The 25,755-nt window shown below is 46.0% G+C and overlaps 1 protein-coding gene across 1 annotated transcript; it reads left to right on the forward strand.

Moving 5' to 3' along the window:
• The first annotated feature begins 645 nt into the window (after positions 1-645).
• On the forward strand, positions 646-17,960 carry HSDL2 (hydroxysteroid dehydrogenase like 2). The gene is made up of 11 exons (XM_049796142.1): positions 646-754; positions 5,376-5,539; positions 5,975-6,073; positions 6,200-6,314; positions 7,690-7,793; positions 8,779-8,877; positions 13,920-14,114; positions 14,591-14,662; positions 15,995-16,192; positions 17,082-17,210; positions 17,669-17,960. The coding sequence occupies exons 1-11, from the start codon at positions 738-740 to the stop codon at positions 17,779-17,781; spliced, it is 1,305 nt and encodes a 434-aa protein (XP_049652099.1). The 5' UTR covers positions 646-737; the 3' UTR covers positions 17,782-17,960.
• The last annotated feature ends 7,795 nt before the right edge of the window (positions 17,961-25,755 follow it).

A 25,755-nucleotide genomic window follows, 5' to 3' on the forward strand; every position in this document is an offset into this window, starting at 1 on the left:
GCAGGAGGAGGTCGGAGCCTCCATCAGGCAACAGAGGGAGGAGGAGACGACGTGGGAAGAGTTACCTGCGGCCGCGGCCGTGCAGGATTCGGAGGCAAGGGCCGACCTCACGGTTACCGTGAGATAAAAGAGGGGGACGAGGCGGGGAGGTGAAGGAGGGGACGGGTACGGCTGGGCGAGCAGAAGGCAGGCGATCCTGCTGCAGGCATTCTGATGAGCTGGGGAGGCAGAAGGGGAGGTGGAGGCAAAGGCTGCAGTGATTTGAGCGGGACCAGAACCGAGTTCAGGTCAAAGCGAAACTTCGCCCACCCAGCAGAGAACGAAAGCGTGTCGCAAACCGCTCGACTCCACTCCTCATTCCGTGCAGGCCCCCACCGACGCTGGGGTCGGCTTATGTCCCCCGACCACCCTACCCCGCTCTCCTCGCAGCCCCCCCTCACGCCGCCGGGCCGCCTCCTCCCCGGCCATCCCCGCCTCTACACACGGGGCCGCCTCCCGCGGCGCGCCTTTCCCCGAGGGCCGCTGCTCGGCCCCCGCCTCGCCGGCCCCGCACCCCGGCGCCGGCCGCCCCCCGCGCCTCACGCAGGCCCGGGCGAGGACGCGGGGCCGGCGCCCGCCCTTCACCTCCGCCCGCCCGCTCCGCCCCTCGCCGCCGCGGCGGCTGCGCGAAGCGGGGCGGCCCCAGCGGCCCTGCCGGGCCCGCTCCCCGCCCCGGGGCAGCCCGTACCCTCGCCGCCATGCTGCCCAACACGGGGTAAGCCGCCCCGGTCCTCCCCTCTCCTTCCAGGCCCTCCCCGCCCCGCCGGCGCCGGCAGCCCCCTCGGCTCCGCTCCGCTCGCCTCAGGCCCCCGCTTCCCGCTCGCCGGGCGGCGGCGGCGGCGGCGGCGGCAGGCTGAGGTAAAAGCCGTGGCTCTTCAGCCACCGAAGGCCTCTCGGGGCCGGGGGCCGAGGCGGGCTTCGGCCGGGGGTTCGGCCGTGGCGGTTTGCCGGACGGTCGCCTCGGCGCCGGTTTGCTTTCCCCTCCGGCCGGGTTGCGCGGGACGGCGCTTACGGACAGGGCCGGGGGAAGCGCGGCGTGACACCGGAGGACGGGAACGCTGCCGTGACGGTGGGCTTCCCCCGGGAGGGGCGCGCTGCCCCGCCCCGCCGCCCGCCGCCCTGGCTCCTCTCCCGCGGGTTTGTGCGGGGGCTTTGCTCGCGCCGCCGGTCGCGCCGGCCGGGGCTGGTGTGACGTGCGGTGACGCCAGAGGTCCGGCCCGGGGGGGGTTCCCCCCACGGCGGAGAGGCTGGAAGCGCGTCCAGGAGCTCGGGGGAGGAGGGGGGGCTCGCCCAGGTCCTGGAAGTCTTCGTGGGGATCGCTGGTCAGCGTCCGTGCGCGGAGGGCTCCGCGGTGGGGATGGTTGCTGCGGGACTCTCATCTATGCTGGGTGGTGTTTCTCTAATGGAATCGATATTAAGCTATTCTGCTCTCTCTCCCTCTTAGTCCAAGCCAGTACCTTCTGACCTGGCAATCAGATTTTCTTCCAGTACAGGGTCTTAATTTAGAGGCATTTTCTGCCTTTCTTCACAGCCAGCGCTGCTGACAGCCAGGGAGATGAGTTGGTATTGTCTATTCCTGTATGTTATAAACAGGTTTATTCATTAATTTCCTAACCTATGTGTAAGCAAGCAGTAAAAAGTGTCCTTGTTGTGGCCTGCAGGTTTCTGTATTGGCAGTTGTACCTGGTGAGAAAGGAACCTGTCTTATTTTTTCCCAAGATCGCCGAGACTTGGGGCGCAGAGGTGAATTTGACATTTTCTGTCTTACTACCAGAATTCAGCTGCAATGGAAGCAATAAAGATGCGACCTTCACGATACAGGTCATAAGCAATTTTAGACGAGTGCATGCTTTAAAACCCTGTAAACTATTGGACCTCTGAGTGAGTTAAGAAATAAATCCTAAGTCTTGCAAGCTTCTCAGCTTGCTTAGCAGAGTAAAATGCTCTAAATTCTGGGCAGTTCTTTTGGGGACAGTGAATAAACATTTCAAGGGGTTGGTGCATCTGACTTTGTGGATGCTGTCACACCAACTTGCAGAGGATAAATGAAACTTCTTGAGTGAGACACAATTAGAAGTAAAATCAAGGAAGAAGAAAGAATGTTTAAAAAATAATAATGGGAGTGTGAGAGATCGTACCAAGTCAGCTCAGTGATTCAGAGGGGATGAAGTGAAAAATTTTTTCCTGTTAGCAGGGCTTTGCCTATTTTGGTGAACACTATTTCTGTGGGCTGTAGGGACAGAACTGGAGATTGTGGAGCTAGAACTGAAGGAAGGGAGCTCCAGAGAGTAAATGTAATCAGTGGTGATGGTAAGCCGAGGGAGAAGAAGGAGATTTATGTAGGCTGGAGATGCAATTATGCTGAGAAAAGAGATTTGAGGGTGATGGCCAGCATGGGAAAGGTTGGAGGAGAAAGCTAGAGAGCGTGTAACTGGAATGAATAGAATACGTTCTGTGACATTTTGAATAGAATAATAATTTGGGGAAAGGAGCTGAATCTGCGGTGGACTTTTCCAGATTTGATCATTGGATAATTCAAGTTGGAAGGGACCTTGAGAGCTCTGCAGTCCAGCCTCTTGCTGAAAGCCAGGTCAGTTGGGAGATCAGACAGGGTTGCTCAGGGCTTTGTTTGGATCTTGAAAACTTCCAAGGCTGGAAACAGCTCGGTCCCCTGCTCTGTTGCCTGACTTTCATCATGGGGAGGACAGTCTGAATCTCTCCAGTTTGAACCTTTCTTCTTTCAGTTTGAAAGGGCTAGTTGTTGTCTCTTATCCTCCTGCGCTGTGCCACAGCATGTGTGCTTGGCTCCAGCTCATCAATCACTGCATAGGTATTGGGGGGCTGCTGCTAGGTCCCCTCAAAGCTGTGCTCCAGGCTGAACTGTCCCTCTCACAGAAATGCTGAGCCTCCGGCCGTCTCTGACTCCCTTTGTGGAACTTGCTCCCATTTGTCAAGATATACCTTGTACTGAGGGACTCAAAACTCATCACAGGATGTAAGTGTGGTCTTATAAATGCCAAATAGAGGGGCATAGTCCATTCCCTCGATCTTCTGGTTATGGTGTTCTTGTAGCCCAGGGTGCTGCTGGCTGCTGTTGCCAGGCTCACTGCTGGCTCGTGCTCGGCTTGCTCTCTGCCATGTGCCCCAAGACCTTTTCAGGAGAGCATTCCCTGGCCGTTCAGTCCCTAGCCTGTGTCGTTGCAGGACTGTCCGTCTGTCCTTGTTGAATTTCACAAGGCTCCTGTTCATCTAGCTTATTGGGCACCCTCTGCATAGCAGCCCTGCCTTCAAGCTAGTGAATCAGTTGTTGTCCACCCCCAGGGCATTTTGTCACCTCTTTCAGGTTGTTGATAAAGATGTTAAACAGGATTGGTCTAAGAATAGAGGTGGTACCCCACTTGCTACTGGTCTCTGGGCAGAGTATGACTTATTAACCACCACTCTCTGAGCCTGATGAACCAGTTTTTTACCCGTCAGGTTGCACACCCATCCAGACCAAAATATCTTAAATTGGATGCAAAAGTATTGTGAGAGATGGCGTTGAAAGCCTTGCTTTCACCCACCCCACTGAGCAAAGGGTCTGCTTTTATGACTAGTGTAGCAGCAGAAGCCCCTGTGCCCTTGATGTCCTTCACAAGCCTCAGCTGCAGGTGAACTTTGGTTTTCCAGACACTACCCTGACAAGCCTCGGTGATATTTTTAAATCCTCCTTTGTGGCCTGTCCTTGGTCCTGCTCCCTGTACATGGGAGCCAAGTCATGAGTTCGCTGCGTAGGCATGCCGGTCCCTTGGTACATCTGCTTGTCTTCCTGAATGGACCACTCTTGCCCCTCGACGGTCTTAAAGCCCCACCAGCTTTCCTCCGCTTCCTTCTCCTTCAGAGCCACGAGGACCCCATTTGCCTCTTCCCTGACTGAGGTGGAGTCTGCTGACCTCGTATCAGTCAGTTGGTTGAAAGTAGAAGCCAGGTTCTGGCCTTATTTGGCTGAGTTTTACAGTCTGACTGCATATTCCAGAGATGAACTTGCCTCAGCGTGTGTGTGACTCGACTCCCAGCAGCGGTTTTTTGTGATTTGCTGTGCCGTTTGGAGATTTTTCTTCCTGTGCCTCTCTAGGACCCAGTTTTGCAGAGGAAAGCTGTTTGAAATGGCACCTGCAGGGCTTCCTTGAGTTCCTGGGACCCTGCAGATGCCTAACCATGCCGTTGCAGGGGACAATCACCCCCACTTTCCGCACCATCCCTGTTTTGTGCCTTCTGAAACCAAACGCTTTCCTAGAGAGTGTTTTAGAGAGGGATGCTCTTGCATTCGAGGGAAAAAACCAGATCTGGAGAAACAGTAGTAAGTCAAGTCTGGCCCAGACTGAAAGAAAAACTAATGCAAACTTGAAAGCTGGTGTATAATGTTTGTGATGTGAGTGAAAAGTGAAGTTGCTGTAGCGCATACTTTATATGCATTCTCTAACTGGAGTGGAAGACTTGGACCTCTTGTTTTTTTCCACTGAGTTGTGGAAAGCAGCACAAGCTTTATGCAGAGCACTGAAGCGCACATTACTTCATATGGAAAACCTGTCATCTAAGAGGCTTTATTGTTAAATATGCTTTAAACTGGAGTTGATCTTTTGCTTTTCAAAAATTCAGTGACATTCTTTGTGTAAGCCAGACATACTTCTGACACTCTTAAAACTTAGTTTTTCCAGAGGTTTTGATTGGGCCTGTTTTGGGGGGGGACCCATTGGATTAGATGTAGTTACTGAGCAACTTAAGTTTAGTGTTAAACCTTTAAGAGAAATAATTGTCATTTCTGAAAATCAAGTTTTTGGCACTTCTGTGTGGCACTCTGCATTAGTGTTGTGGTTCTGGACTTGAACTTTATGCCACATTGAGACAGCAGTTGTTTCTGTTTAGAAGGGTGTGTCTAGTAAATTAGAGAGCTATGTAGCTGTGTTGTCTCATTAGTAAATGGCATTTCGTTTTTACAACTTACTGCTTTTCCAAGTTTGGTGAACATAGCAGCTCTGTTGTAAACAGTGTGTTGGGCTGTTTTACAAAAAGGGAGAAATGTAGTTGGGTGACCTGTGTAATCGTCTTGCTTTATAGTGTTTGCAAGCTTGGGGAATGGTCTTACCTTCGGCTTCGGCGGTACTCCACTTTGCTGTAGCTGTAGCCATTTCTTTTGTATGTAGGGGCTGCTTTCTTAGTAAAACGATGAAGGCATTCATCTGGTTGGAAGACTGTGCTAATTACTTTTGCCCTTAAAGAATGCTAACAGTCAATGATTTATAAGTTTTCCTTTGTTCTCTCTCTTCTTTACCCTCCACTTCCCCCTCCACCTTTAGGAAACTAGCAGGATGCACTCTCTTCATCACAGGCGCAAGCAGGGGCATTGGCAAAGCCATTGCTTTGAAAGCTGCCAAGGATGGTGCAAACATTGTGATAGCTGCCAAGACAGCTGAGCCCCATCCTACTCTTCCAGGGACTATCTACACTGCTGCAGCAGAGAGTAAGTTGTAATAAATGAGGATGGGCTTCAGGTGCTGGGCTGAGTGTATGCCCTAGCTTAATTGTCAACCTGAGTGGAAAACTGTGTAAACTCTCTTGGCTCCAATTCACCTTTCATAAGATAAGCTTAGTGCTTCTCTTGCTTCCCAGGAATGCTGGGAGGTATCAAAATATTACTGTAATGAAGATGTGTGTATATGGATGTGAAAATGCTATGTTACTTGGGATGTATGTGTATACCATACACATTCTCAGTGTTAAGATTTGGGTTTGGTTTCCCTGTTCTTTATGCAACATGTAAAAAGGTCACAATTTGAGAATGCGATTTTCAATGCCTTTTTGGAACATGTCATTGAATGGGAGATTCTCAGTAGGTTTATGCTATTTGTTCCATCTGAGAGCAAATTTTTAAATGTTTAATTTTATAATTGTGCAGTTGAGGCGGCTGGAGGAAAGGCTTTGCCATGCGTTGTTAATGTGAGGGAAGAACAGCAAATTATTAATGCCGTGGAGAAAGCTGTGAAGACTTTTGGAGGTATGCTGAGGTTTTGGGGAGACATTAACAGGCAGATGGTTCAAACGATAAGAGAAAAGAACAGCCTGCCTTACTCGTGCTTTTTATCTTTAAATGCTAATGTGAAATGGCTTATTTTAAAACCAGGGATTGATATTTTGGTGAACAATGCAAGCGCCATCTCTTTGACTGGCACTTTGGAAACAGAAACGAAGAAGGTCAATCTTATGATGGATGTCAATGTACGAGGAACCTACCTTACGTAAGTGCTGAGAGAATGAAGGAAAGTAAAAACAAAATGTATTATGTTATCTCAGAAAAACTTTCTGAGGAATTTTGTAGCTGTCTTGCTGCCGTAGGGTCGAAGTGCAAGTATCCTACATGTGCTCACAGGAAATTGCTCGGTTATTGGCCAACTGATTTGAAATTAATATTTGCAAGAATTAATTGCAAATTGGAGTAAACAGGAACCTTATTGCTGTAGTCATTAAATGTTCACAAACCCCTCCATGCAGGTAGGAAGCATAAACTGGTTAATTTCAAATGGAGCTCCAGCTTGGCTGTGCTAAATGGTGTCTGCTCTTTCATTTCAAGCAAAATGACTAACTCTTTGCGTACATCAAGTGCAACATTTTGTTTGTCAGCTTCCTTCTCATAAGCTTCTTTCTCATCTTTAGAGACATTATATAACTTAACCATAGTTGGAAATGCTAAAGATGTAACTTAACGATCTAAAGTGTTCTCTGCCTACTTTCAGCTTATCAATCCTATCACTTACTTAAATTAACAGACCAAGATTTAATTTCACAATTCCTGTGGTCCTTATTTTGCTGATTTTTTGGAAATGGATTCAGTAGGTGGGATAAGTGATAGGATTGATAAGCTGAAAATAGGTGTCCCTTCTGTGGCTGACAGTATGTGTGGGTCCTGTTGAAATGTATGTTTAGTAGGTCAGTAGTGTAGTCCACTGCAGTGCTGTTCTCCCTGTGAAGCTTGATTAAAAACTCTCCAGCTGAAATGAAATGCAAACATGTACCCTAGTGCTAGAAATGAAGTCAAAAGATGGTTTCTATAAAGTAAAAGTTACTATTTACAGATACGTGTAAATTCTAAGTTGAATGAAATAGTGAGTCTTCTAGTCAGCAAAGAATAGGTTTTCAGTTTTGACTGGGATATTTGTAATAGACTTTCACTATACAGTATTATTTCTTTAATGTGGTTTTACAGAATAAACAGGTATGGGATCAGAAGAGAATATATTTATGACTAAATGATGCTCTGCACTATTAATTTCGCTTGTTGCCTCATAGTGTTTTGTTGCCCCTACCAGAACTATTACAAGGAGATTATGGCTTCTGAGCATCTGGAAAATCAGCGTTAGTAGATGCTGCTGCACTATTTGGAGAATGTGGTCCAGTTAGCCGGAATGAATACCAGGCCTGACATAAGTGAGCTAGGACATATTTTTTTGTTGTTGTTCTTTATGTCAGTTAACTAATTGATACATGGGCAGGGTCTCAGCTTAGTATTGGACTTCCATGAAAATGAAAATACTGGTCTGCTAGTATGGTTTTTACTGTAATTATAGGTGTTCCATAAAATAAGAGGTGACTGATTTGTCTGCATCTATCTTTCAGGTCTAAAACATGCCTTCCCCACTTGAGGAAGAGTAGGAACCCCCATATCCTGAACCTCAGCCCACCTATGAATATGAATCCCATGTGGTTCAAAAATCATTGTGGTGAGTAGCATTCAGAGCCTTTGTTGTTATTTTTTGAGAACCACATAAATACCTGGTGAAATGTACAGGAGTGCCAGCCCAGATCTTGTATCTTTAGCACTATATACAGACTGGTACTAACAGTTCCCCAGAGTGTTTTGTACATAACCTAAAAGAAATAATTTTGTGGGAAAACGTAGTGCAGGTTTTATGGCCTAATACGTCCTTTATGTTTTCAAGAATGTTTTCAAGGTAAGAGTTTATGCTTTTTCATGGGAATTCTTAAGACTACAAAATATTTTCTGTTCCAAATAGAGATTGATCCCAAAATCTATTTTCTTACCGACTCAGCTTCACATTCAATTTAGTAGAGATAAAGCTCAATGTTGTCTTTTAAAATGGAAATTAATTTTGAGGGGGGAAAGGGAACCCATTTTGTCTTGAGGTTAATGTTGCTTATTTTAAAGCTGTAAAAAAAAAAATCCTTCCCATTTTGGACACTTGTCATGTAAAACTCCTCCAGCCAGTCCCAGTTCTTTCCCCAAAAAAGTTTCTCTTCTCAAAATAAACGACAAAGGTTAATAATATTCTCCCTGCCCAGCCCCCACTCCCCGCCCCCCCTACCCCTGGCTTTTCTTTTGTTTTCTGTAGAATACTAGTTCGATCATTAGCAGCATGCCTTAGGTCTCCTGAATAAATGGAGCGCTCTTGTCAGTGTGCTGTGTGTAAAAAGCACAACAAACCCACCATATAGCTAGGCTTCAGCTGTTTTTGTCAAAACGTATAGCGCTCATTTTATTTGTAGTGAAAAAAGGCAGACTACAGTTTGTATCTGCTGGGGGTGGTGGGGAGAAGGGAGAGATTTTGACTCTAGGAAGATACTGTTTTGTCCCCAAAAACTTAGTTTTCCTTATGAACAACACATCATTTGTTTTTCTTTCCTTCATAATTAAAGTTCTGTTGATTGAGTGTAAATTTTTATATTTTTTTATGCTTCTTGTCTTAGCTTATACTATTTCTAAATATGGGATGTCCATGTGTGTCTTGGGAATGGCAGAAGAATTCAGAGGAGAGGTTGCTGTCAATGCTTTATGGCCTAAAACAGGTGATTTTTTTATTTTTATTTTTTTTTTTTTTGTCATGGTACTAAAATAATGACTTTCTGTATTTTTTCTTCTACAGCTTGTTTTGTTTCACTGTGAATATATTTCAGACTTCTTCTGGAATTGATTCAGGAGACTGAGCAGTTATTTTGCATATTCTTTGTTCATCCTGCATGAGTGCTGGTTTTCATTCCTAGTTCTCACTAGACCATTGCCACTTTAATCCAAACTCATCTTCAGCTAGTTTGCAACCCATTCAACCCTTTCAGTTGGCTTCTCTGCTCTTGCTCATGCACCCAAAGTTTTGGTTTGGACAGAATCACAAAAGCATTAGCATACTTTCATTAGTAGGTATTACATGTTTGTGTATGTAGTACTATTTAGAATTCCTTGCTAGTTAAATTGCCAGAGCATAGATGGAACTGACAAGATATATAGCTCTGTAAATGCAGGAATAGTTAAGAAAAACCCTGTTCCTACAAGTTTTGTTGCAGTGCGCTATCAAACGGTTGTTCACAGAACCTTCTCCTTGCAAGTCACAGGAAATTAAAGAACTCTATGGAAGAAAGGCAACTTGATGCTCCCATGTTGTATTAACTGCAGTTTGTTGTCTGTAGGTCAGTGAGGATCAGGGCTGCTGTTTGAGGTCTGGTCAGCTGTTTGCCAAAGAGGCCAGTCTCTTCACCCCAAATACATCTATGTGCAGAAACAATACTGATGTTAAAATCAGTAAAGACAGAGGGTAATCCTGCCCTTTAATGGCGTTAGCCCAGTCATTGTGTTATGAAACATTACAACAGCAGAGTTTATTCCCTTAACTAGTGGAGGGACGGAAGAAGGAATAAGAAATAAAAATACGAACCAAGATCCTCTCTGGGGCTAGTGCTCCACTGTAAGAAGTGTTTGTACCCAGACACTTTTCAACGTTTTCCTGTTAGGAGTTGCAGGCCCCTTTTAACTTCTAGTGTGAACTAGAACTCTCTGATTTTTCTTCCTCTAAAGTGAGGAATATGAGCAAGACTTAATTATTTCAGAGAAAATCAGCTAAGTTTCTTTGCTTAAATACTCTAGGTAATACTCAGTTGAACACTTGGGTTAGTATGTCTGACAGACCTGGTCCTTTTTTCATTGGTCTGGATGCTTGCACCCTAAATTCTTCCAGTAAATGGATGCCTCATAATTCTGCTCCAACTATGAGTTTTACCCATAGAAATATTTTGGTCTGCTCACACTATGAGTTTTACCTATAGAAATATTTTGGTAAGGGATTGACTTTTTGAACAATAATCATATCATTCATGATAGTTACGTCATCAGAAAACCTGTACTGTCTATTTTGAAGAGGATAAGCTCTTCATCTTTGATGTACTGAAGGCAGCTGCATGTGTAACTTCAGGGTCTGGATTGCCTTCCTGGCAGTGGAGTGGAAGCTAACCTTTCAGGTTTTGGGTCTCTGTTGTTTGTGGTTTTTTTTTTTTTAATTTCTGAAAGAGTTAGAAGAAACACACACTTGTTTCCATATACTTGCTTCTTGAGTGCTCCAGGGAAACCTCAGAAAAGTTTCGATGGAGATTTCCCAGAATCTATCTTTGTCATCTGAAAAAGAGCCATGAAACTTGGTTCTTAAAGCCTTTAGCTCCCTAGACCTCGTGCTCATCCTGCCTGGCTTGTCCCTAAAATGCCACTGCTAAATGGGTTTTACATCTCACAGTCCTGTATGTAGGAGTAATTTGGTTTTTCATTAGGAGAGGTGATCTTTTACCCACCATTCTGTGTTTTTTGGTCGCTAAGTAATGTAAATTGTATAGGAGAGTTAGGAACAGTGAAGGAATTAATCCAGAGTATCTCATTCAGACAGAGACATGGTATCAAGCTGCAGACAACATTACTAATTTGACTTACTTTCTCACACAAAAGGTGTTGCAAGATTACCCGTGTCTTGTAAATGCACATACTTACATGCTGCATAGGCACATTATGTGCACCCTCCACAGCTTTCTGATTCTTCAGTGTCTTCTCTCTGTGATTCTGGATACACCAGAGAAAACATCCACTACCATTGTGGAAACAAGTTGGTGGTGTTATGGATTCCAATGTACGGTTGAGAGCTAAAGAATTCTTCCTGGAGAGACCAGCTGGTTATACTAGGTCTTTATTTTGCAATGTAGGTTTTTTCCCCCACCCATCTGAGTAATTCAGACTCTTGTGTTTCATGGCAAGGGAAAACAGAACCTAGGAGAATTTGTCCACCTGCTTATAATGAAAAATTTTTCAGAGGTATGGCTAACCTTACAGGCAGAAGTTACATTAAGTGTTAAGTTGCATAGCTAAAAACATTATTTCTTTCCAGTGTTTGCATATGCTGTAGCACTCCAAATGTCAGTAACAGTACCAGTGCCCCAGGTACGGTCTGGTATTAAAGGATGTCTGTGATGGTATTAATTAAACTTCTACAAAATCTGACATTCTTATTGGGGCAGAAACCCAAACCAAAGAAAGTAGTATCTTTTTCTTGTGCTCTAGAGTGCCACTGTGTCCTTGGTAACATACTTGTACCTGCTAAAATAAGTAAGAGGATAACACTGCAGAAGCTGGCACTTGTTATAGAGTGTAGTTAATATCTGTTCCCGTCAGGAACATGCAGAACATGAGGCTTGGAAGTGCAGGAAGATTCAGTTTACAAATGACAATAGTATATTCTAATAATATACTCTGTGAGACGCTGCAAAGTAATTTAAAAAGTAATTAAGCTTTCTATAAAATCGAAGGTATGCAGACAGAGCTTTGTATTTGCTGAATCCATTCTTGCTCATTTGGTTTAAGACAGTTAGAAACATTAGATGAGCTCTTGAAGTTTGTATAAATCAGTGATGCCTCTGTGAAAACTAATGTGCCCCCAAGTATAAAAGAGAATAATAATGTGCAAATTCTCCAGTACAAAAAATGTTCTTTTGAAAGGTTTTTCTTCCAAAAGTGAGAAAGTTAACTACTTTCCTGTGGTCACCAGGGAGAGAGAGTTACAGACTTCCGTGGTATCTAAAATACAGTTGCAAAGTTCTTAATTAAAAAATCCACTATAATCTCATACAAATGTGATTAGCGTCAGTGCTAGTATGGATGCCATTATCTGTTGATTAATCTGACTCTTTAAACACGTGAAAGTATGCTGGTAATAGGAAGCCAGGAGCTCTCCATTTATCTGAAAGTGAAGGAGGAAGTCTACGAAAAGGGCAAGGGGCAATCCTGTCACCAAGAGTGCGTATGAATAATAGAGGTATCCTGGGACAGAAGTGGAAAGCTCTTTGTGTGCATTAGAGGAAAACCAGCAGCAGCACTATATGAAATAGGTGCAACAATGTGCAGCCAGACTATGCGGCAGTACCTGTTTAAAACCTTTTTGCCTCAGTCTGTGCATATAGGCTTCCTGTGCTCAGAAGAATAGTAGTTGACACTAACAGAGAAGCAGCAGAAGCATGGGCCAGGAAAGTGAACAGGTTAATGAATCCTCAGAATAGTAGAATATATTCAGGACAACAGAACCTGGTAAATTTCATCGGAGTATTTGACAGAAATATTCTCTGAACTGTTGATAGTTATTTAAAAAAAAAATTTAAAAATCTTGGAGGACAGATCACATTTCAGAGGACCAAGGAAAGGCAAATTTATTTCCTAAAAAAATCAGAAAAAGACCTAGGGGGACCTAGGTGTATGTACAGAATAAACCATAGGTACAGTATAGATCTATTGGCCACTTTTTATTTAGGTGCATATTTATAGCGGTTCAGTTGATTTGAAAAAAAGAAGCTGAAGTTGGTCAAAAGTAAATGAAACCTAGGGGCTAATCCTCACCATAGAAGAGTAAAACACGGGAGTCAGCGAGGCCATCTACCCACTGTTGCACTTTCCAGAAAACACTTTGTCAGGATCTCCCTGGCCACCATTGAAGACTGCAGTCCTTTTTCCCAGTTCCTGCTTTGGAAGGTGGATGGTCCAGCTCAGATAGGTGTGTCCTGCACAGTGCTTATTCCTTGCTTCTTAAGGGATGTTGGAATAATTTCTGCATCAAAGCTGCCGTTACTTTGTGTGGAATGGAAACACAGAAAAGAGGACAAAAGTGGTTTAAAATCAGGTTTAAACTTCCACCTCTAGGATCTGCCAGTCCCAGGTGTAGAAGAGGATTTGCGAATCTGTCCCAAAACTTGGGGGCGGAGTGTAGAGTCTTAAACAGCAGATGGGAAAAAGTCGTGAAGCAAAACTGTATGAGGAGAAAACAGTTTCATGGCAAATGCCAAACGCTACAACCAAACAGCCATTTTGTGGAAGAGGATGAAAGAAAAATGAAATGCATACCTCAGCCTGGAAGAGCAGATTACAGACTTAGACTGGAACATGCCACAGTGTTAGTAGCTCCCTTGCAGGAAGCATAAAGACGACTAATGGAATGGTGCAGAACTTAGTAGAATTGGTTAATAAAACAACCAGAAGATTAGGAGATCTGGATTTTATTCTTGGTTCTAACACAGCCTTTCTGTGGACTATTGAACCAATTATTTGGGGTTTTGCTATTTGGTTTCTCATTAACTTAGGAGAGACACTTTGGTATCTCATGGGAGTTATTACAAGGCTAAAATTAAGCCAGATTTTCAGTGTGATAATCACCAAAGGAGGTACCTCTGAATGGCTGATGTATCATATATTCACTTCAAGAAAAACAGTTGTCCTGTTAGTTTTTCATCTCCTGAATAACCTAGAGGAAATCCATGGTGTGGGGCAGGAGCTGGGGCGGGTGCACTGATAAAAGGAGAGAGGGATGTGAATGTCATAAAAAGTCCTGCCCATTATTCCACTTTTTGGTTTCTTTAATAGTTTTCTTTTTTTACTGGTGCTTGTAGAGGATTCTTTGTTGTTTAGTAGTATTTCATAGCTTTGTCTTCCTACAGGTCCCTTTGGCATGAAGAAAGACAGTTTGTGTGCTTGCTAAAGAAATGTGAATTTCATGTTGTCAGTGTTAAAGCTTTATTTTCTTACTCTCCAAACTTTATAGCTATACATACAGCTGCTATGGATATGCTTGGAGGATCTGGAATAGAAAAACAGTGCAGGAAAACTGACATCCTTGCAGATGCTGCATATTGCATTTTAACAAAACCAAAAAGTTTCACTGGAAACTTCATTATTGATGAAGTTCTGCTGAGAGAAGAAGGAGTTAAGGATTTTGATGTCTATGCAATTGCACCAGGTAAAACAGATCTTTAAGATTAGGAGTAAGTCCAGGAAGGATGTATGGAGAATATTAATATAGTTCTGTTTCTAGGGGCTTTTAAATTCGTCTGTAAAAAGTTGCTTTGCCTCAGCTTTCAGAACTTGCCTTCCTAGACCACTGAGATTTTAATCATCAAGTGCCTATTAAATTAAAAAAATACTTTAATGAAAAGAAAATGTACCTGCACTGTAGATGTATATATTGCTATTTACTGCTAGTGAGATAGATTATTTTTTTTCCCCCTTCTTCAAATGTTTTTCATTGCAAATTAAGAGGCTTCTAGGTCAGTTTTTAAATGAACCAAACTCTAAACAAGTTATTTCATGCTTGTCTTTCCTTTAAATTGTAGTTTATTTACTTATAAATTTGGCTGTAATTTCATATGAAATGGATTCCTGTTTGTGCTGTTCCACTTTACTTGGACTTACTATTACATTTTTCCTGCCTTCTAGGTCACCCCCTGATGCCTGACTTTTTCTTGGATGTTGCAACTGACATGACAGCCGTGAAACAAGAAAGATATGGTAGGGAAAGCGATGTGTGTACAAGTCGATCATTTCTGACAATAATGAATTCTGTATCTATTTCAAGTTGTTTTTTCTTTTTTCTTTTTTCTTTTCTCCCAAGAGATTGGGCACCATTCAAGCTATTTGACAAAAACTCTTCTCATTTGGAGGGTATGATTTATGGAAGTGACTATGTAATTAAAGCTAGGGAAGAAATGTTTCCTCCTGCAGGACTTTCAGGGTATAAAATGAGTTCCTTATTTTGAAGAATCCTTTTTTAACCATCTTAGTTGTGGTGGTATGAAGGTCATAGGCAAATATTGCTGGAAAAAGAAATTAAATGGCAAACAGAACATTTTGCAGGAGTGCCGTATGATCTGTCTTGATAAATTTATACAAAAAACATTCTCTGTGGCTTTGTACATGAAATTCGCGTGATTTACAGTCTCTGAGACAAACTGCAGAAATCTTTTTTTAGAAAAGCATCGTTTTTGCTTTTTCAGAATTGTAGTGTGTCAAGTTGGAGGGCAACTAATAACGCTGAACAAGTTTTGTAGGAGCGCCAAAATAGGGATAAGAGAAAGGCAGAGGAGGCAAAGTTTGAACAGAGTCCCTTTCCCTTGAAAATACTGTTTGAGCGATCGCAGGAGGACTGTTCTGCAGGGACAGTTGGTGTTAGTCGCCTGGGCCTCCCAATGCTGGTTATTTAGCAGGGGCTCACGGGATACTCCTAACAATTTTTTGATGCTTAAGCCACCTAAGAGACTTTCTACAACATTTTTAGAGGGTGTTCAACTTGATCAGCCTTGTAAAAATTGCAAATGCTGTCGTTTATTGTTAACTGTAGGTGTTCACTGCAGTATAGTAAAACGCTGATTAAAGCCGTGAATTGATTTACAGCTTAGAAGCCTTTGCAGAAGAATTAGTGAAAACATGCATGTTCGTAGCAAGATAGACAAGACAGGAGTATTTTGAGGTGAAAGAGTTGTTTATTAAAGACACTGTTGTTTGGGGTTTTTTTGTGAGTGCTGTCAGGAGCATATGGATTGCATTAGAAAACAATGTGCTGCGTAAGCCTTGGTAATTAACTGTGAACAATCAGAATTAGAATTTTTTTTTGATGTATTAGGAAGTGAAATATATTGCAGAATTACCTTTAGTGCTCTACACCTGTTCAGATTCCCAGGTGCAAAACCCATCCTTTATCAGTGTTAATACTGAAATGGAAAAATACTCCTTTTCCCTACTGGGAAGTTTAAATCTTTTCAAACGGAATTCTCTAGGCATGTTTCTGTATGCAGTTTTAAAGTGTTTTGCATTTGAAGGAGAAAAACAGCCTCTTTCTTGTAGGTGCTTCCCAAGCATTCAAAGAAGAGAGGAAATTAAGCGGATCCCAGCATGAAGGACCAGATGGAGCTAGGGTGAACACAGAACCTGCTCCAGCCGAGCCGTTGAGTCCTGTTGCAGAAACATTCAGAGTTATTCAGGGGGCAATGAGCGAAGAGTACGTGAGAAGCACTCAGGGTGTCTTTCAGTTTGAACTATCTGGTAAGACCATCGCTGGTAAAACCTTCCCGTGCTCACGCTCCTAGCAGAAGGCGCTCGGTGTTTTCAGGCAGAAACACTCACCTTTTCAAGCTGATCCGGGAACAGACCCCCTTTCCTTTCCTTCTGCCCTGTGTGATGCTCCCTTCCTTCTGCCCTGTGTGATGCTCCTTCTTTCCTTCTGCCCCGTGTGATGCTCCTTCTTTCCTTCTGCCCCGTGTGATGCTCCTTTCCTTCTGCCCCGTGTGATGCTCCCTTCCTTCTGCCCTGTGTGATGCTCCTTCTTGCCTTCTGCCCCGTGTGATGCTCCCTTCCTTCTGCCCCGTGTGATGCTCCTTCTTGCCTTCTGCCCCGTGTGATGCTCCTTCTTGCCTTCTGCCCCGTGTGATGCTCCTTCTTGCCTTCTGCCCCGTGTGATGCTCCTTCTTGCCTTCTGCCCCGTGTGATGCTCCTTCTTGCCTTCTGCCCCGTGTGATGCTCCTTCTCAGGACCAGCTTCAGCACACGCGGGAAGCTGCTGCCGCTGCCGGCATAGGCGGGCAGGCTTTGTCGCGGTGCTGGCCCTGCGGCACAGGGTTAGCGTGACGATAGACAGGGGTGCTCGCAGGGTCATGTTAAGAGCGCCGGCTGCCACCAGCTCTGCCAGCAAAGTGCTGCCGTCGGGCGCTTCTGACCGTGTCCCCGATCCGTGGTGCCGCGGGGCGTCTGCCAGAGGCTGGCTTTGCCTGCACGCAGGACGTGGGGCAAGTGGTACCTTCTTGCAGAGCCCCGCCAGCGTACGTACGATGGAGTAACTGCTCCAAAGGGACACGGCGGCGTCCGTCTGGCAGGGAGGAGTAGGGAGGGCACAGCGCTCTGTGCTGCCTTGTCACCTCTCCCCGCTGTCTGTTCAGGTGATGACGGAGGCACTTGGTACATTGACCTGAAAACCAAGGGCGGCAGCGCCGGTTTCGGAAAGCCTCCTGTGACGGCCGATGTGGTTATGAGCATGTCGAGTGCCGACTTTGTGAAAATGTTCACAGGTGAGCGACAAAGGCATTTGCCAGGGGGGACGCAGGTGCCGGGGCCCAGACAACCTTCTGCTGGTGGGCGAATGGGCAGCCTCCTCGCTTTGTGGTCCTGGGATGGAGGAGCTTTCGGCTTTCCGCGGCGCAAGTGAAAGTGTGGGATAGAACTCCTTGGATTTTTCTGAACTCTGCTGTTCTGTGAGCAGCAAGAGCACAAAAGCTTATACTGCTTTTGATAACCAGGTACTGAAATTCTAGCCGCGAGCGTAGCTTCAGAAGGAATCCAGTCCATCTGTTGGACTTGCGGTTCTGCACATCTCTAATCTGTGTCTCCTAAGTGGGCACTGCTTTTACAGCAGAACTCGGCAGCGATAGAGCTGCTAGGTCTCGCTGTAGTGGCATTACATTTTCCTGTGCACAGGCTGTCTCCAGTTCCTTTTTCTTTTTTTGATGGTTCTGTGTCTTCTTTTTAGGCAAACTAAAGCCAACCCTGGCCTTCATGTCGGGAAAATTAAGGATTAAAGGTAATATGGCACTAGCAATAAAGCTCGAGAAGATGCTGACACAGCTGAACTCTAAGCTGTGAGGAGAAGCCGTTACTAGCACAACAGTGGCCTTTCATATATAACTGCAATGCTGTTTTAAAATGGTAGTCCTTTTTTTTTCTCTGATGCAATATAATTATGGATTAAATGTGAGATTTTAAAAGAATAAATAACTCCATCTAATGAAGACAAGAAGCTGTTCGTGATTAAACTAACTTCTCAAGAATACAAGTATTAGGTTCCACGTGTTTTCTTTACCTCTGCTCCTCTGGATCAATGCAGGACACCTGAAGTGAGTTTATGCCCACATAGTTGCTTGCACACATGTCCCATAAAAAAGGGGGAGCAAATGTCACCCTGCAGACTTGTTTCTGTGATAGAAGTACCATGCAGAGATTCCTGAGCTGGCTTAGAAGTGGAAGCAATACAGTCAATTTAGCAGGGCCCCAATTACCCTGGTAAATGGACATCTCAATTTTTTTATTTTTTTTTTTTTTGCTTTCCTGAGTTTATTACCTACACTAGTTCTTATACCTCTGCGTTGCACTGAGTTAGGCTGTACAGACATACTGAGTGATCCTGACTGCCACATACAAGGTACTGCCTTCCACAGCACCTTCATGTAGCATTACAAGGATTAACCTACATCACTGCAGCCAGCCACTTCCCCTTCCTTCCCTTTGGCAGGTAAAGATTGAAGCTCACTTGTGAAAGGACGCATGCCCGCACTCTGTAAGTGGACAAGTGCACACATGGTCTGTAACTTGTGTGACTGCATCCGCAAAGCCTGATGCACTAACCTCATAAAATGTTTATTCAGTGTCCCAAAAAGGACTGCTGAGAATTTACAGCATTTTGCTCTGCTAAGCAAGCTGAGAAGCTCGCAAGACTTAGGATTTATTTAATTTATTCAGAGGTCCAATAGTTTACAAGTTTTTAAAGCATGTGCTCATCTCAAATTGCGTATGACCTGTATTGCGAAGGTCGCATCTTTATTGCTTCCATTGCAGTTGAATTCTGGTAATAAGACAGAAAATGTCAAATTCACCTCCGTGCCTTGCAATCTCGGGGATCTTGCGAAAAATGAAGATGGGTTCCTTTCTCACCAGGCACGAGGGGCAGGGGGTGCGGAGGGAGGGGCGCGGCTTACCCCGTGTTGGGCAGCATGGCAGCGCAGGTAAGGGCTGCCCCAGCGGGATGGGGCAGCAGTGTTGGGCTGCGTGACTGTTTCCAGCCCAGCGCCCAGGCTGGGCTGCACTCGGCAGCGTGCTCTTCCCTGACGGGGGTTGAGCTGTGCTCGGCTGAGCCCCTGGCACGGCTCTCGGCTTGGGGCGCCCTGCAAGGTCCGCGTGCCTGCTGAGCAGCCCTAGCTGCCTGCCCCTGCTGCCTGTGCTGCTGGTCCCAGGGGGGGCCTGTCTAAAGGTTTCGGTCTCCACCGGGCAGTGTCTGCCTCCCACCCCCATCCTGGTGCCTGGGTTGGTAACTGCTCTGTCCCTGGCCGCTGACCAGAGCAGTGTCAGCTCGCGCGGTCCGGCCGGCTGAAGGAGAGCAGGAGCACTGGCATGCACTGGGAAATGGAAGCAAAGGCTGCATGTGGAATAGGAGCACAAGAAGATCCAGCACTGGAAACCAGACTCCTCTGGAGGAGACTGAACATCCGAACTGATGGTGCAATAATGCACGCGTCGTACTGCCTGCCCCAATACGATAAAGAAGTGTGTATCCTCTGCCTCTCTACGAAGCAGAAACCCCTACGGCAAAATAACCAAAAAAAAAGAGCAAATAATGGGTCACGACCCGGGCTGGAGAGACCAGGGAGGGGTCCTGGTGAATTCGGAGTTCCCCCGGGCTAAATTAAGGTGAAACGACGCCAAAGGGGTAAGTTAAACCATGGCAGAAACACTCTGCACTTGGAAGGCGTTAACAGCAGGTGGCGGGGTTTCTCAACAGGAATTGGCATGAAACTACCTCGGTAACCCGTGGTAACCATATACATCAATTCAGGGAAGAAGGAGATCCCTCCCGTTGGGTCATGAGGTTCAGAGCAGACCCCCTTGCTTTCCAGACTCCTCCTCAGAGAAGGGCCCAGGGGCGGCTGGATCCACTTTTGGTCTCAGACTGGGTCAACGGTTTTATGTCTAAAGGGATGAGGTGTAGGGATTGTGGGAAAGGAGCGAGCAAGACAGAGGAAAAGAGGATGATTTCCCCAGTCCTGGGTCCAGTGTTGGTACAGCCAGCCGAGGCGTCCAGTTCTGGTGGGCATACGCATCTGGGGCTTCGGTGTGTTTTCTTTTGTCATCTCCTTGCCCCTTCTTCAGGCGAGCACTCGGACTCATTAGGCTAATTAGGTGTCATGTGCGGTTTGTGCTTTCAGAACCTTTGGGAAATGGGTCACTGGGCTTGGGGGTCGTTTGGGGAGTAACTTCTCCCTCCCTGGAGGCATGACTGTTGTTTGACCTTTGGCCATGCATGGTGAGCTGCCCTGCTCAGCACATCAGAACATGGAGCTGTGGACCCTCTGGCACAGCCTCCCCATCCTGTTCTGGTGCCCTGGTCTTGTGCTGGCCTGTGCTGATGGGCTTCTTTTCACCTGTGGTTCCTGGCTAGGCAAGGTTCCTTGTTACGCAGTTTGTTGTTAAGCGGAACTTGCCCCACCACGGGGTTTGAGACATTGACTCACTCATTGTCTCTCATAATGCCTCAGGACTGCCTTGGGTGTTGGATCTGGAGAAAGCAGCTATCAGCTGTGGCTTGTTCTGGCCTGGATTTGAGGTAGACTCTACTGAATGGAGACTGCTAGAGACAGAACCTTTGGGAAGCTTTGCTGTGCAGTCTGAGGGGATGATGGTACCAGATCCCACAGCTATAGAACGTGGGGAAAGTGTTTCACATTGATACCTAAGGACTGGTGCATACGCTGCTGCTCTCCCGACGGGATGGACAGCAGACTGGCACAGCCCAGTGTACAGGTGGGTATGCCTGGGGAGGAGGCCACTCCAGCTGTGTGAACCACAGCTGTAAGGAGAGCAGCGGTGGCTGTGTCAGAGGACATAAGCCAACCTGAGATTAGATAGGGGCCTACATGGAATGAAAAGAGGATTTTGCTGCTGGCCTTCCTCAGAACTGCATACTGGGAAACAACTAATAGGAGTGAATTTTAATGTCTCCCTCTTGAGGAACTCTCAGGGGCGTTGAGGTGTTGGACTGCATCTTTTTTCCCAAATATGAAGCCTTTTTATCTTGAAAAACTAGGTACTAAAGTAACTATTGGGAACAACACCCACCTGCAAAACAGCATGGGTTTTGTTTTCCATAATGCAGTTCAAGCCCATTGGCCTTTGTGTCTAGATAACCATTTGCCACCTGTGGAGTCGAGTGGTTTGCGACACGCTTTCGTTCTCTGCTGGGTGGGCGAAGTTTCGCTTTGACCTGAACTCGGTTCTGGTCCCGCTCAAATCACTGCAGCCTTTGCCTCCACCTCCCCTTCTGCCTCCCCAGCTCATCAGAATGCCTGCGGCAGGATCGCCTGCCTTCTGCTCGCCCAGCCGTACCCGTCCCCTCCTTCACCTCCCCGCCTCGTCCCCCTCTTTTATCTCACGGTAACCGTGAGGTCGGCCCTTGCCTCCGAATCCTGCACGGCCGCGGCCGCAGGTAACTCTTCCCACGTCGTCTCCTCCTCCCTCTGTTGCCTGATGGAGGCTCCGACCTCCTCCTGCCCTGCACGTGCTGCTGTCGCTACGGTTGGCAGATCTTCCACCAGCTTCCCCCTTTGGCTTGTTTTTCCCCTTCAGCTTTCGTGCAGAGATCCTGCGCGACACCCTGAGAGGGACTCGGGCTTCACAGGGAGCTGCTGCCAGAAGGGGCAGCCACCCGGTGGGTCTGAACCCGCTGTGAGGATTGAGACGGACCGTTCTGCCGGCGTAAACAGAAATCACGTTAAGCCACAAGCAGGTGCGCTGGTCCTTGCGTGTTGACGTAATGGTAGCTGTTGTTCCGCTGTCAGTGCGGTTCCCGCTGTCACAGAGCTGCAGACTCCTGCGGGAGCGACGCACGACCAAGCCGAAGGGGTCCCGGGCTGCCTGAACACTTTGCAACTGGAACGTCTCTCACGCCGCTTGCTTTCCCAGGGTTGGCGTCCTGCACGGATGGAAGCAAAACCGCTTTGCTGAGAAGATCTTCTTGCGGCACGACTCTCCTGCAGCCTGTCTCCGGCACTCGGCCCAAGTAAGGAGGAACACGGGCCGGACTGTGACAGCTCCGTGCCAGGATCGTAAGCCTCGTGCCTGCAACGAGCTCCGTGTAAGCGAGCCGTCGTGCCTGTGCCTGGTTTCAGCCATGCCCAGAAGTACCTGCAGGAGAAGCCCTAGCCATCGCGTTCGGCCTTCTTGCCCTCAAGTGTTGTTTTCTCTCTGGTATTTAGTAGGGGGAGTGGAGCGATGGGGCTTTTCTCTGCACCGGGAGGGTGAGCTGACCTCCCGGGAGGTTTTTTCGCGCGAGAAGCAGAGAACATTCGGCAAGGCGCCACGGAAGCTGGAAGACTCGCTCGTGCGTTGGCTGTCTGCAGTTTTGCTGGCGCCTGCGCGGTAGCCCCACGCCGCTCACCCCCCTCGCTCCAGGTGATGAGCCGCGGGGGAGCAATGGTTTACCCTGGGCTGAGCCCCCCTGCGTCTGCGCCCGGGGTCCTGCGGTGGGGGAGGCACCCCCCAAACCTGCCCTTCCCTCCGACGGTGCGGCATTCACCCTGGAGCAGAGCTAGCCCGTGACTGCCGCAGCTGCTCACAGAAGAACGTGGTACGCCCTTCTCTTCCGAAAACAGCGTCTTCAGCTTTGCGGGGTCAGGCGTTTTGGCCGTCAGCCTTTGAATTTACGCAGCCGCTGACCGTGGCATTGCAGCAACACCTCCCTGGGTGCCGCTGCTCCCCCTGCCATTGTGGACCGCTGTCTCTGCTAGCGCCCTGCTCTGCCAACTGTTTCTCATTCCCCTGCCTTCACCGGTGGCTGAGCTGGGTTCACCTGAGGAAGGTGATGAGGACAATGCAGCTGTTCAGAAGGAGGAAGCAAGAATGGTCCTAGTGAGCCATGTCTGCTGGGCCCCGAGTGTCCTCAAGATGGTGAGAAGATCTTTCAGGCCAGCAATCAGCTCTGAAAACACCACATCACCTCCAGCTGATGTTCCCAACTAACTTGCTTCTGCCCTTCCAGCCTCCATGTCTCTGGCCCTGTCCTGTGTGTTTTGGTGGCATGTTTCAGAAGTCCCCGGATGCTTCCCCTGCCTCAGTTCCATTAACTCTTAGGGGAACAATTTCTTTGCTAGCTGTCTCGCACTGTTTAGGAATGCGTGTTTGTGAAATAGTGGGTTTTGGCTGTGTTTTGGACACAATTGCTCCCACAGAAATCTTCCTCTCATCTTGCTGTTGAACCAACCATCTTTGGAGTGTACTTGTTTTGCAGAAGGAAGAAGGATTTCGATTACTTAATTTCTTTTCCATGTAAGAGAGATTTTTCCCTCATGTTGTAAACTTATATAAGCTCATTTAATTGGAAATATTTGTACTCTGTTCGAGAGACATTACACCAACTGCACCGAGTGTATAGTACAGGCTCCCAGCTATTCTGAAGGAAGTGGAAGTGTAGCCACAACAGCCACTCCAGAGGCGGTACACGTGCTTTTCAGGAAGTCCCAACAGCCCCTCCACAGCAGTTCTGGCAGAGACAATTCAGTGGCAGGCAATGAAGAGATCAAGTCACCGGCACATCTCTTATTAGTTCAGTCTTGGCCCTTTTAACTGAATTATAGAAGATTGCAGGTTTTTTTAGAACTGGAATTTGCAAAAGGCAACACATTTCTTCCATCAGTGTTTTAAATAGCCAAGCAGCTACTTCTGGAGCTGGAGCATCTTCTGTGGAACAGCTATTTCTATAGCCAGCATTATCTTCTACCACCACCTAACAAACACAGTCTGTTTAACTCAGCAAGATTGCATTTTCAGTTCGTAATGACTGAAGTGTTGAAGACTTATACTGCATATCGTAAAGCTTTATGTCTGTTAACAAAAGGGGAAAAAACAAGGTGGGTTCATGAGTAAGTTACAGTAAGTTACCTACTAGCACATTTAATTTATTACCAAAGAGTTTATCTGGATTCATTTTAATATTTTCTTAATTATATAAGTACAGGCAGGAGACTAGTTACCATATCAAGCATTTGCATCTTTTCCGACTGTTTTATCTTAGAGAAATTCCTAAAATGAAAGTCCTATTTAATCTCAATTGCATTTATTTTAAAAAGAATGTTTGAAATCTTGCTCTACTGATGACTCAGATAACTGATCTCTGTTCCCTTGCTTGTGGCCCTGTATTTTTTTCACATGTTGTACCAGCATTAGTCAACTGTGTGTGCTCTAAAATTCTCCTTTCTCTCTCTTTTGCCTCTACACCATACTCCAATGTTTCCTGGAAAAGCCCGGGGTATTTGAATATCCTTGACTCATCTGATTGTTCTTTCAGAATAGAGGAAGGAAAAATCTGTCAGCTTAAGTCTGTTTTAAGCTTGTTTATATGAGCACCCTACTTCACCAATTAGATTTGATCCAATGTATATTAGTATCAGCTCTTCCAGTTTAGCTGTTCTTTTGGAAACGTTCATTGTGAGCATTGTGTTAGGAATACTTCATGCAGTTAGATTTGCTGGAAAACCTTATGACTCAGTTTCCTTGGAGCAGAGGGAAGAGCACTGTATTATGCATTTTTATGTCTAATACAACAAAGCACTCTTACAATGCAGATGATAAATAACATGGACTCAGCTGTAATATATATCTCCATGATCACTTCAGGTTAAACTGGTTTACTGAAGTTGAATTTTATCAGGTGTCTCAAGTAAGATCACCCACCCTTCCTCAATGAAAAATCTGCATTAGTTGTTTCTTCATTTACTGCAGCTTCACTTTTGGCTTTTCAAAATACGTGTTTCTGTGTGGAAGGGAACCTTTGAATATTTTGCATAGACCAGCCTCTAAATTACCCGAGGTCTGGTTAACCATGTCAAAGCATAGCCAGACTATTCCCAGTTCACATCATTATCAGCTCCTCACTGTGACTACCATTGCTCTGTGCGCTCATCCACAACACAACAGTTTAATGCACTCACAGAGGGGAGTAACCTACTTTATGCACAGGCAAACACAGCCTTTGGCAGCCCTTAGTGGTTCATCACGTTGGGCAGATGTGAAAATGAGAGGAAGCTTAGAGAAGGCACAAAGCACCACTGTCAGATGCTCTCATGGTGTTACTCAGGGCATTATGAGGACCTTTCTGTCACTGAAAGTGTATTCATGGGCTCAGAGTGACCTGTGGAGTTCTGAAGATCCTCCAGGAGAACATGATCTGGGATGCTGTGATCTACACAGAGCAAATGAAACAAAAGACTGGGGCACTTAGTGATAGGATGGATGTTCTTGTGTGCCAGGGCTGCACTCTGTGATTTTGCTAGCTAAGCTCCCCCGTCCTCTGTGTTTAAGGTGAATGGGCAAATTACAAACAGAAAAAACCTCCATTGGTAGCTGAAGCAGTTCCAGCCCCCTCCCACATTTTCTTCTCTGTCCTGCTGGGTGCCTGTGGCTCAGATGTGCTGCTATGAAACTGTGTGGTCCTGCTATGAACCAGAATGAGAAATCCAAACAGTGAAATGATCTCCTTTCTCTTCAAAGGTAAGCCGTATGAATTATTCAACTTTGTTCACAGTAAAAAAAAAACCCACCCAACAAAACCTAAACAAATAAACAAAACCAAACCAGTAGAGAAACACAGTTAAATTTTGTTCCATAACAGTAGGAAATAAACAGTGGAAGGTGGACATGTAAAGCTGGTCATAATGGATCCTTTTGCAGAACAAAGAGCACAGTGAATTCACACCTCTTTAACACTAACAATGCTACACTATTTTAAGTTATTCCTTCAATTTGTGGTTCTGATTTATCTGAAGTCAGCAAAGAAGTTCATACTTTTTCCTAGTC

This window comes from Accipiter gentilis, chromosome Z (genome assembly GCF_929443795.1).
Source record: "Accipiter gentilis chromosome Z, bAccGen1.1, whole genome shotgun sequence".
Classification (NCBI taxonomy): domain Eukaryota; kingdom Metazoa; phylum Chordata; class Aves; order Accipitriformes; family Accipitridae; genus Astur; species Astur gentilis.